The following is a 12,329-nucleotide window of genomic DNA, read 5'->3' on the forward strand; positions in this document are numbered from 1 at the left end:
TGGGATGACACCCGTAATTGGAAAGAAAGGGACTCATCCCTGTGGACACGTGTTCAGCATTATTGTACGCAAACTCTGCCAGTGCTAGCTTCTCCACCCAATCATTCTGCCGCTGATTGACATAGCAGCGCAAGTACTGCTGCAAAATTGCATTCGCTCTCTCCACCTGTCCATTAGTCTGTGGGTGCCTGGCTGTGGAGAAGCTCACCTCTACCTGCAACAAATTCATGAGCTTGCGCCAGAAACACAAGGTGAACTGTCTTCCACGGTCCGAAATTACCCTAGAAGGGACCCCATGCAGCCAAAATATGTGATCCAGGAACTTGGCGGTTTCCTCAGCTGTCACTGCATGGGAGCATGCCACAAAGTGACACATCTTGGTCAGCAGGTCCACCACCACCATGACAGCCGTCTTACCTCGGGACATGGGCAGGTCCGTCATAAAGTCTATGGACACTGCCTCCCATGGTCTCCCCGGTGTGGGTAAGCCCCGCCGGAGCCGCCCTTTCCCTCTTTGCTCTCTGACACGTGTCGCATCCTCGTACATATTCCCGCACATCCTCCCTTACCTTGGGCCACCAGAAATCCCGCATAACTAACAACATGGTCTTGTGTTGCCCAAAATGCCCAGCTGTAGGGTTGTCATGGAGCTGCTTGAGGACTCTGACCCTCAATACATACCGTATTTTTCGCTCCATAAGACACACTTTTTCCCTCCTAAAAAGGGGAAATGTGTGTGTGTGATATGGTGCGAATGCAGGGGGGAGGCAGGCAGGAAAAGCCCCCAAGAGCCACACACAAGCTCCCTGCGGCTCTTGTGGGCTTTTTCCCAGGAGGAAGGGATTGACGCGACGAGTCAGTCCCTTCTCCCTCCTCATAGAAAAGCCCACAGGAGCCGTGCGCTCCTTAAAGGGTGCACGGCTCCTGTGGGCTTTTGCGGGAGGTGGGGGAATTCCCCCACCTCCCGCAAAAGCCGTGCGTTCTTTAAAGGGAGGTGGGGAATACTCCCAGAGCTTGTCGGGGCTGGGGGGGGCCGGGCTTCCCCCTCCAGCCCCGAGAAGATCTGGGAGAAGCGGACAGGCTGCACGTGTGGCCCCAAATAGCTGCGGACAGGCTGCGTGCAGGCCGCTTCTCCCAGAACTTGTCGGGGCTGGAGGGGAAAGCCCGGTCCCCCCCCAGCCCCAAAGAGCAGCTTGATTCCCCCTCTAAAAACTAGGTGCGCCTTATGGTCAGGTGCGCCTTATGGAGCAAAAAACACGGGACAGTGACCCTTTGTAGAATAACAGCCCCCCTTTCTCCTCAAAGCCCCCATCTGCTCCCAGCCCCTCCTTGAGCTTGCCTAATTTCCTTTGAGCAAAGTCATCGTCTTTGGTGAGTCTCACCAGTTCTGCCTCCCCTGCCAGTGCTCCCCCACAGGTCCATTTGTCCTCCTGGAACCTATGTCTGGCCACGGGTGGCCCTTCATCTTCCATGTACTCAGGCTTCCTGGATAGCGCGTCTGCTCTCACGTTCTGCTCTCCAGGGACGTATTGGATCTTAAAGTTAAAATTGGCAAAAAACTCTGCCCAACAGATCTGCCTCTGAAAAAGCACACACGGTGTGCCAATATTCCAAGTTCTTGTGGCCTGTCCACCCCTGGATCTGCTGCTGCACCCCATCAGAAAGTGTCTCCACTGCTTAAAAGCCGCATAAATGGCCAGCAATTCTTTGTCATAAATTGTGTGATTTTGCTCCAATTTGTTCAGCTTCCGGGAGAAAAAGGCACAAGGCCTCCAATCTCCCCCTGCATCTTGTTGTAACAGGACTGCGCCAATGGCCCAATCTGAAGCGTCCGTCTCCACCCTCAAGGGTTTGTCAGGATCCACGTGCAAGAACTGCTCCTCTGACGCAAAGACCTTCTTTAAGCTTTCAAAGGCCTGCTGCACCTCCTTAGTCCACAGAAACTTTCTCTTCCCACTGAGACAACCAGTTATGGGCGCCAACAAATGCGCAAAGTTCTTGATAAACTTTCAGTAGAAGTTGCTAAAGCCCAGAAATCCCTGCACATCCTTCTTCATCTTGGGGCTTTCCCAGTCTAACACAGCCTTCACCTTCTCCTGATCCATGGCAAGTCCCCTATTCGACAGCCGGTACCCCAGGAACTCGACCTCACAAGCATGAAACTAGCATTTCTCCAGTTTGACCCACAACTGATGCTCCTTGAGCTTCTCCAACAGTTGCAGAACGTCCTCCACATGCTGTTTCTCATTCTCTGAAAAGACCAAGAGGTCATCCAAGAAACAGACACAGTACAGGAGGGAACCCAGCACGTGATGCATGAAGGCCTGGAAACAGGGACTTCTGCCTTGTAGTCCGAAGGGCATAATAAGATACTCAAATGCCCCTAACGGTGTAAACATGGTCGTCTTCCATTCGTCTCCCTCCCACACCCTGATCAGGTTGTAAGCTCCTCTGAGGTCAAGTTTGGTAAAAATTCTGCCCTGGCGTACTCTCACCAATACGTCATCGATGCAAGACATGGGGAAAGCGAGGGGTTCTGTCAAGGAGTTGACAATTCTGAAATCCACCACTAGGTGACGCACTTTTGTCCCCTTTTTGTCCACAAACAACACTGGACTCCCCACCACCACCTTAGATTCTCGGATGAAACCTCTTCTCAAGTTCTTGTAATTAAACTCCTTCAGATCCTGTACCTCTTGGTCTGACACTGAGTACAGCTTATCCGCCGGCAGTCTGGCCCCTGGGACTAAATTGAGCTGACAATCGTACGGCCTGTGTGGGGGTAACTTGTCAGCCTCCCGCTCGCTGAAAACTTCCTCAAAATCTGCATACTGCTGAGGAATTACCTTCTTCTCCCCCAGACTCGCCATAGCGACCTTTGCCTTCCTCTCCCATGGCTCCTCCCCTCCCAGACCGTGTTCCACACAGTGTGCTGATCTGAAGGTGAGGGATCGCTGGTGCCACGACACCACCGGATCATGGAGAGCCAGCCAGCTCATTCCCAGAATGATAGGAGGTCCTGCCAAGGTGGTCACATGAAAAGCAATGGTCTTGGGAGTGTTTGGAGACCCTCATTCTCATGGGGGGAGGGGGTTGGTGTGTCATTCCCCCCCAACAACTCTCCCATCAATGGTGGTGACTTGCAAGGGAAAGTCTAGCGGGAGCAGGTGCAACTGGTGCTCCAAGGCAAAGTCTCTGATGAAGAAATTTGCACTGGCTCCTGAATCGACCAAGGCCTGCACTTTCACCAGGTGGCCATTAGGGAGCTCCAGCACCACCTTGACTACTATGCCCGCCTTGGGAGGGCACGGATGGGGCCCTTCTACTGTGCGCCTGATAAACATTGCGTCCATCGCCTCATAAAATTTCCTCAAGTCCTGGAGGGCATCGTTTCCCGCCACTATCAGGGCTCTCACCCATTCCCGGGCTGCTCCTTCTAAGTGGGCAACTATGAATGACACCCTCTCCTCATCATTGTCAAACTCTTTCTTTTGCAAGTCCAGGGCGTATTTAAACTCAGTCTTAAAGGCAAGGTACTCTTGAGGGTTCCCGCTAAATTTGCTCACCAGCCCCGGTACTTTTTGTTAGTTTCTGTTTCCTCACTGTGCAGCTGCTTGCAGTCACAGGACTGTGTTTACATTCCAAAGAGTCCAGATACTATTGGAGTCTCAGGGGAAAGGGAGACGGGATGTGACGTTACTGGTTTCCTGTTTCCTTTGTTCAGTTATTTCCTTTGTTCAGTTGCTCTCTGCTCTCACAGGGAGAAAATGTATATTTCTTTGCTCTCTGCACAGCTTAGTAATAAAGTATAAAAATGTAGCTCATACCTATCTCATCCTTCCGCTGTGTTGTTTTGATGCTCTGCTGGGAGGGCTCGGAAGAAAATGAGCCTTATCAGCTCAGAGGAACGGAGCTGAGATCCCAACACCTTTCTCCTCACCGGATTTGCCTTGATGTGCTGCTCCTGCAATCTGCACTCCTCCAGCCTTGCTCTGGATCAGTGACATGCGCTTCCAGCTCCACGTTCCTCTGCACCAGGGCCGCTATGTTCCGCACCTCCTCTTCCTCAGCGCCTCCGCCTGCAGCTCCTTTTTTCTGCTGACTCATGCTGCTCTTCACTGCTACATGCGAGCAGCCTCAAAGACTCCCAGATTGCTGTCAGATGCTGTGTGGTGGTTGCTCGTGAGTAACCAGGCAGGACTCCGACCGGTCTTTTACAGGTTTTATTGTGCCAACTATTTACAGTGCAGATACACAAGGTCCATGTCCGTCTTAGTCACTTGCAGAATCTGGGAGTGGCCCCTTCCGGCTTCTCCCCCAACATAAGAACTTAAGACGCCCCAAATCTCCGCCTCCCCTCCTTGCGTTTCACCCCTCTGCGCAAGTTGGGCGACAGAAGTGGCATGTGCACCTCCGCTTGGGCTCTCAGCAGCATCTTCGAGACCTCTCCTCGCTTGGCTGGCCCCTTCCCTCTCTTCTCCACTGGAGGTGTGGCTTTCCCCACCGCTGGACGAGGAACTGCTCCTTAGAAGTTTCTGCGGCTCCCTGTATCCCAACGGCGTCCCTGCCTCCCTCCCCTGTTCTGATGGCAGTCCCCTGACAATAATAATAATAATACCTTTATTGTCATTGCACATCCTGTGTACAATGAAATTAAACGAGCCTCCCTCCACCCCCCACTCAGTCTCTTATCGAACAACGCACCACCTCGCAAGTCAATTTCGCAATGTTATTTTCTGTTCAACAGCCTAACAGCCCACGGATAGAAGCTATTTTTTAGCCTGTTGGTACGGCTGATTATGCTTCTTATCTCCTGCCCGAGGGTAGAAGATTAAAGAGGTGCTGGCCAGGGTGTGAGTCATCCCTGAGAATTTTTCTCACTATTCTAAGGCAACGATCCCTTGCAATGTCATCTAGCGGACTCAAGGGACAGCCCATGATATCATGTGCTGTATTCACCACCCTCCATAGAGACTTTCTGTCCGTGGCTGTCAGGCAGCATACCACACTGTGATACAATATGAAAGGACACTTTCTATTGTGGACCGGTAGAAGGAGTTCATCAGTTGTTGTTTAACATTATTCTTTTGTAAAACCCTGAGGAAATGGAGTCTCTGTTGGGCCTTTCTGACCACCTGAATTATGTTGATTTTCCAAGTGAGGTCCTCACTAAAGTAAACTCCCAGGAATTTAAAGGACGACACTCTCTCCACACAGCCTCCCCCCCCCCCCGATATACAACGGGGCAGGTTCCCCTCTCTTCCTCCAGAAGTCCAACACCATCTCCTTTGTCTTACTACTATTTAGGTGCAAGTTATTCTCTGAGCACCAAGTAAATACTTTTTGAACCTCCCCCGTACGCTGTTTCATCTCCGCCTACAATTAGGCCCATTATGCAAACTTAATAATTACTGTGGATGGATCAGATGATATGCAGTCATATGTGTACAATGAGTACAGGTAGGGACTTAGCACACATCCCTGTGGGGTGCCAGTGCTAAGCTTCAGGGGGGTAGCTGTAACAGTCCCAATCCTCACTGTTTGTGTCCAATCCCTCAAAAAGTCTTTAATCCAGTCACAGATGGTAGAAGAAAGGTCCAGATCCGTCAGCTTCTTAATAAGAATATCTGGGAGGATGGTATTAAAAGCCGAGCTATAATTTATTATTTATACCCAGCCAGTCTGGGCTGCTTCCAGCAAAATTAAAATACAATAAGGAGGAGCTCTTTCAATCTATTTTTCCCATGGCTTTGGAAGCTCACCTGATGGCCTCCTTGTAGTGCATAAGAGCCTCCTGGAGCTTTCCTTGCTGTTGCAAAACGCTGGCTAAATTTGAATGCGCAGCCGCAAACTCTGGGAAGACCTGCAGGGAAGAAGATCACTCTTAGTTCCCCCGAGAAGGCTGTACAGTGGACGCTTGGGTTGGGAACGTGATCCATGTGGGATGCACGTTCGCAACCCGCAGCGGTGCGTCTGCACATGTGCAGGTTGCGATTTGACGCATCTGCGCATGCGCAATGCACGATTTAGAGCTTCTGAGCATGCGTGACTGCCGAAACCCGGAAGTAACCCGTTCCGGTACTTCCGGGTTTCGGCAGTCCGCAACCCGAAAAAATGCAACCTGAAGCATCTGTAACCCAAGGTATGACTGTATTCTAAAGAGACGGAGGCCACTCTTTGAGGCTCAAAGGTTACGGGTGCAAAATAAATCCACCTTTCAAATGACTTGTAAAAATTATTAATAATTAGTGACCTATGGACTGCCTTTTTAGCATGCAGAGGAAATATTGTTCGGAGATCAGACTGTCAAATGATTAATGCCATATTTTAAAAAGCCCCACTTTTAGGCTGAAACGTGGCGGGGGCTGGCCACGAAACAAATTCTCATTTGGAATGACTTGTAGTAATAATAATAATAATAATAATAATAATAATAATAATAGGCCTATGGACTGCCTTTTTAGCATGCATAGGAAATCAGACTATCAAATGATCAATGCCATATTTTAAAAAGCCCCTCTTTTAGGCCCAAAGGTTGCGGGGGCCGAGCGTGAAAATAATCACCATTTGGAATTAACTTGTAAAAATTATTATTATTATATAATAAACAATAATAATAATTAGGGACCTAATGGACTGCCTTTTTAGCGTGCATAGGAAATACTGTTAGGAGATCAAACTGTCAAATGATCAATGCCGTATTTTAAAGAGCCCCTCTTTTATGCTCAAACATGTCGGGGGCCGGCCGCAAAACAAATCGCCATTTGGAATAACTTGTAAAAATTAACAATAATAATAATAACAATAATAATTAGGGGCCTATGGACTGCCTTTTTAGCATGCAGAGGAAATACTGTTAGAAAATAAGACTATCAGATGATCAAGCTCAGCTGACAAGGAGTGGCAAGTGTCCAGCTTTTATTTCAATTTCATCGCCTTGCTTTGTTTTTCTGATGAAAAAGCAGATTTTCGATCATTCTAGGAGGCCCATGACTATAAAAACAGGCACAGACCCTTTTCTTTCCCAAAGTGACTTATCGGGCCAAATGAACACCATGCTTTGTCGAACCTTAAAATGCTATTTCACTTTCAGTTCGCCACCATTATTTCCGTTATTGATCACAAAAAATCTGATTGGCGATTTGTAAAAAGCCCCAAACCAGGCATCCAGGGTATGCATGCCTAACCCTTGTGTGTCAATTATAATAATTATTATAGTTGTAATTCTCCACGCAGGTACCTCAAGAGCTTTCCGGTAGAGGCGGACAGCCTCCTCGATATTCCCTTGCTCTCGCTTGATGTTGGCCAGGTTATTAAGAGAATCCGCGTGAGTTGGGCATAGACGGAGAGCCGTGTTGTAGCATTCCTCGGCTTCGGCAACCTTTAAAACATAAAACAGAGTATGTACACGAATTGTTTGCAGGCCGTGTTGTAGCATTCCTCGACCTCAGCAACCTTCGAAACACAAAACTGAGTTTTTACGCAAATATTAGGACGTGGTTCACAGGCGCCCAAAAGGCTGCGCTGCGATGACCCCGATTCATGTGCCAACCTCTACGGCTGGATTTATGTTTCAGGCAGCGGTGGCGAACCTATGGCTCAGCTGGGAAGCACAAAGCCTCCGAGAGATCCCCAGCCGGCTCCCGCTTGCTCGCAAGTAGGAACGGGATCGCAAGTAGGAACGGGCAGCTGGGGAATGCGTGAAGGAATCGTTCTTTGCGTCAGCCATCGGCCACAGCAATAAAACAACAATATGATATACCAGGCACGTCCAAAGTCAGTTTCGGGGGCCTAATTAAAAAATAATAATTCAATAAATCCTAAAAAACAACAACAGCTCAACAACTGTCCAGGTTGTCCTCACGCATGCTCACTTCATCAAATCTGACCCTCTTTGGAAAAAGTTTGGGCACCCCTGCGATATAGAAAGAATAGAGATAAAAAGTCCATGGTGTAAAATACATTTTGGGGTTTTGAATCAAAAGTCAAATAGTGGATCTTATTCTGATTGCCCCGGCTTAAAACCTTGCCACCTCTGCTGTCACCTGTTCCTCTTGATCTGCCAATCTGGCAGTGGTTGGGCGACCTGGAATGGACAAAAAAAGAGGGGTGATAATCTAATTACTTTTTATAAAGGCCACGCACCGCCAATTTGGTCTGGCTGCGTCCGCAGGGACCGGAGCATTTTTCGGGTGGAATCTGTTGGCATCGTCCTTCGAGTCCAGCCCAGGGCGATACATTCAATCTTGCAAGAGTGAAAGGGCGTCTGTATTTTGGGATTGATAGATTACGCCAATAGGGTGCCAGAGTCTCGAAATGGAAAGGGGAAACAGAGTCATACTGCAGGCAAAATTTCCTGATTGTGGCCAAGTTGTTCCGACGCTCGATACCATTGAGGCACCGGCAAATTAGACATTTGCTTTACTGACACCCAAAGTGAGTAGCTGTGGTGGTGATAAACCACCAGAGGGAAGGGTGGTGGGAATGGGTGATTGGCAGATAGCTGCGATGAGCCTGTTGACGACTCTTAACGACTGCAATAGGTCTAACAGGAAAAAGCAAGGGGTGAGAAGGTGAAAAATGGCTTTGTCATGTATAATGAGATAAGAATCCAATGTCTTTGTTCAAACCAGGTTTGAACAAAGACATTGGATTCTTATCTCATTATACATGACAAAGCCATTTTTCACCTTCTCACCCCTTGCTTTTTCCTGTTAGACCTATTGCAGTCGTTAAGAGTCGTCAACAGGCTCATCGCAGCTATCTGCCAATCACCCATTCCCACCACCCTTCTGAGTAATACCCCTCCCCACCTTCTCACTATATAGAAAGGTCCGGTGACTTCTGTTTCAGTGTATCTGAAGAAGTGTGCATGCACACGAAAGCTCATACCTAGAACTAACTCAGTTGGTCTTTAAGGTGCTACTGGAAGGAATTTTTTTATTTTGTTTTGACCATGGCAGACCAACACGGCTACCTATCTGTCACCAGAGGGAAGTTTTCAATAGACAATTTGAGTCCAGGCGCTCTTGGGACCCAAAAGCTCTGAGAGCCCACTTTGTTGTCTCATGGTAGTTTGCAACACCACCTCTGTTCACCACCACTCCAGCTGTTCTGGGACTACAATGCCCACCATCCCTAGCTCAGAGGACCAGTGGTCAGGGATGATTGGCACTGTAGTCCCAAAACAGCCGGAGGGCCAAGTTTGGCAACCACTGCTCAAGATCAGGTGTGGCCAAACTTGGCCCTCCAGCTGTTTTGGGACTACAACGTCCATCATCCCTAGCTAACAGGGCCAGTGGGCAGGGATGATGGGCATTGTAGTCCCCCAACAGCTGGAGGGCCAAGTTTGCCTATGCCTGCACAAGAGTCTGTTTAGCCAAGGAGATGCAATTGGTGTCTATTGTGCTGGCAAAATGTGGGTGCCTTAGGAGGAGGTGTCACGAAAATGGGGGAATGTAAACCCGAGGGCTTGAGTGGCGAAAGGGGATTTCTTTTGTAAAGAGCGCTGCTTGTATGTCTCAGGTGCGAATTGCCACGACTGCTTTTCCTCCGTTGCTTCTTGGGGTGCCTGGTCCACTGTTAGAGGGGGTTCTGTAAGCAGCCTCAGCTGTTCTGTCATTCCACCACCTGGCCCTCCAGCTGTTTGGGGACTACAACTCCCACCATCCCCAGCTCACGGGACCAGTGGTCAGGGATGGTGGGCCTTGTAGTCCCCAAACAGCTGGAGGGACAAGTTGGGCCATGCCTGGTTTAGGCAGAGCCAAGAGTTAAGTGTCCTACAATCAGCTGGGGAGTGCGGAGCCTCCACTCTGCTCCTGAGAGATCCCTGCCTCCACTCCTGCTTGCTCTCAAGTAGGAGCAGGGTTCGGCAGCTCAGCTGGGGAGCGCCTGGCTGCCTTTGGGTGGTGCAGGGGCTCTCTGATGCAGCTTCCACCTACCACACCCTCAGCAACTATTCAGCCTGGCTGCCTTGCAAGGGCTCTGGTGCGTATGTGGGGGCTCCTTTAAACCTCCCCCTTGAGGGGAGCACAGCCACAACCCCCTCAATGGAAAGTGCGACAGGAGCCTGCATCGCCCCAGCTGAGCTGCCCCGATCCAGCTCCTGTTCCTGTGCAAGCAGCAACGCTGCCAACAGAGCAGCCCGATCTCACTCCTACTTGCCTGCAAGCAGGAGGTGGATGGGGGGGTGGCAGTGACATCCCTTGCTGCTCGCTTGCCGCCTGGCCTGCCTTCCCTCCCTCTGTGGCACTCAAAACGGAAGTTATGCTGAGAACAGAGCACGTTCTGCTTCTGGAAAAAGTTCCAAAACCGGAACACTCCTTTCAGGCTTTGAAGTATTCGGGTTCCAAGTAGTTCAAGAACTAAGCTGTTTGAAAACTTAAGAGAATGGCGGACTCAATTAGTCCGGATTTGGGGCAAAATGGCAGCCAACGCGACTACCAACCCGTCTCAGCTTCTGCCTCTTGAGCTGGGGGACAAGTGCATAGGCTCACGAATTTACATCATGATGAAAAGTGATAAATTGTTGGCACACTCCTAGCATTCGAGGACTTTGTCAACATGGTATTGGAAGATGTTACAGAATTTGAGATCATACCTAAGGATGAAGAATTACAAAGCTAGACCAGATTTTGCTAAATGGAAATAACATAACAATGCTGGTTTGCGGAGAAGGACCAGAAGTGTAAATAAAGTCATATGCCATCATTGAAGACTTCCTGTTAAATCTTCTGTAGGAATATACTGATGAAACTTGATGCGTTTTTAATTTTTATTTTTTTACATTTATATAAAGCCAAATTTCCATTTCAGGAAATTTCTTTTCCAATTTGAACCGACTGGAACTGTATTTATTCCCCCCCCCCCCCCCGAGCCTAAAGATTTTTTTAAAGAAAAAAAGCGCTGAGTTATACCATAAAATTATATATCAATGGAAAGATAATCTAATGAAGAACGTTAGCGCAGTAACTTTGATGAAGGATTATTGATGACGACAGCAGTCATAAAGAAGAAATGTGAAACCCACAGAAAGAGGTATCAATTGACGTGTTGGCACTTTGCGATCAATCAGTGGGTTTTGGGTTGCGGTTTGGGCGCTCGATCTCTAAAACAGTGGTGTCCAAACTTTTTTCAAAGTTGGCCAGATTTGATGAAGTGAAGGGCCGTAAGGGCCAACCAAAGTTGTTAACCTTTTTTTTGGGATTGAAGTTGTTGAGGTTTTTGTTATGGTTTTACCCCAAATTGTTGAGCTTTTCTTTAGGGTTGAAGTTGTTGAGATTTTTAAAGGGTTGAACTTGTTGAGGTGTTTTTAGGATTTTACCCTAGGAAATAAACTGCCACAGGGGCCATATTAAACTGACTGGCGGGCCGGATTAGCCCCCCCCCCCCACGGACTTTGGACATGCCTGCGCTAAGAGGATTGTGATTGCTTAAGTAAACCAGGGAGTGGGAACGGGGGGAGGAAGTAGACACTCGGTATGAGCAAAGTTGTATGTGATTATATGATTTGATATGAACGTGACAAAGGGAAGATATGAAAATTGAATAAAAATTATATTAAAAAATAAAAGAGGACTTCTTTTAAGTACTGTTCCCCAAGTCCCTCCCCCCAAAGCCCAATTTTGAGATCACCATCCTCCGTAAGGGTTTATTCAGCAAACCCTCCAACATACAGAAAGTAGAAGGGTTTCTTACGCTGCCTTTTTCTTTGAGTGCGTTGGCCAGGTTGCAGTAGGCGTCGGGGAAGTGGGGCTGGAGCTCAATGGCCCGCTTGTAGGTATCGATCGCCAGGTCGATCAGCCCCTGTTCGTAATACACACAAGCCAGGTTGCCATGGACGACAGCGTGGTTGGGGCTCAGGCTCAGGGCCCGTAGATAGGCTGCCACGGCTCTGAAGTGAGAGCAAGGAGTGGTTCAGTTTCATTATCATCAGGGTGGATAAAAATCCAAAAAAAAATGCTTTGGGAGGGCTATTAAGAGGATTCCAGCGAGGCTGAACCTTTCTGTAAAAAAGACAGGGAAACCTTTGTTTTTGACAGAACGGTAAAAACATTGTGCCATATTGTTATTCCTTTATTGAAATAAATTGTTTAAATGGTTTTAAAGGAAATGATTCTTTTTCTCCTTCCAGTCAAGTACAGCAGAAAAGTGGTCCAAACAGAAACAGTTAACTTATTAAACCTCACCGTCATTTCATCAGTACTGGTCTATACATTTCTAATAGTCTATGCATTTCTGAAAACTCGTTACTCCAAAAACGAAACCTTCCTCTGCTTGTCCATATTAAGAGGATGCCAGCAAGGCTGAACCATTCTGTAAAAAAGGGA

The 12,329-nt window shown here is 48.3% G+C and overlaps 1 protein-coding gene and 1 pseudogene across 3 annotated transcripts in view; one reads left to right on the forward strand and one right to left on the reverse strand.

The window, feature by feature from the left end:
• Window positions 1-12,329, reverse strand: part of LOC309333204 (UDP-N-acetylglucosamine--peptide N-acetylglucosaminyltransferase 110 kDa subunit-like) — a 110,530-nt gene that overhangs the window by 44,241 nt on the left and 53,960 nt on the right. For both annotated transcript variants that reach the window (XM_081846608.1, XM_081846607.1), the window contains exons 7-9: window positions 11,698-11,893; window positions 7,241-7,381; window positions 5,763-5,863 (exon numbers count right to left, since the gene is read on the reverse strand). In XM_081846608.1, coding sequence (XP_081702734.1) covers window positions 5,763-5,863; window positions 7,241-7,381; window positions 11,698-11,893 — 438 coding nt within the window. The remainder of the gene's footprint in view (window positions 1-5,762; window positions 5,864-7,240; window positions 7,382-11,697; window positions 11,894-12,329) is intronic.
• LOC309333136 (U6 snRNA-associated Sm-like protein LSm5 pseudogene) lies at window positions 9,279-10,839 on the forward strand (annotated as a pseudogene). Its single transcript has one exon. The product of its transcript is annotated as a U6 snRNA-associated Sm-like protein LSm5 pseudogene (transcript).

Source organism: Podarcis erhardii (assembly GCF_964252035.2).
Source record: "Podarcis erhardii genome assembly, chromosome: W".
Taxonomy (NCBI): domain Eukaryota; kingdom Metazoa; phylum Chordata; class Lepidosauria; order Squamata; family Lacertidae; genus Podarcis; species Podarcis erhardii.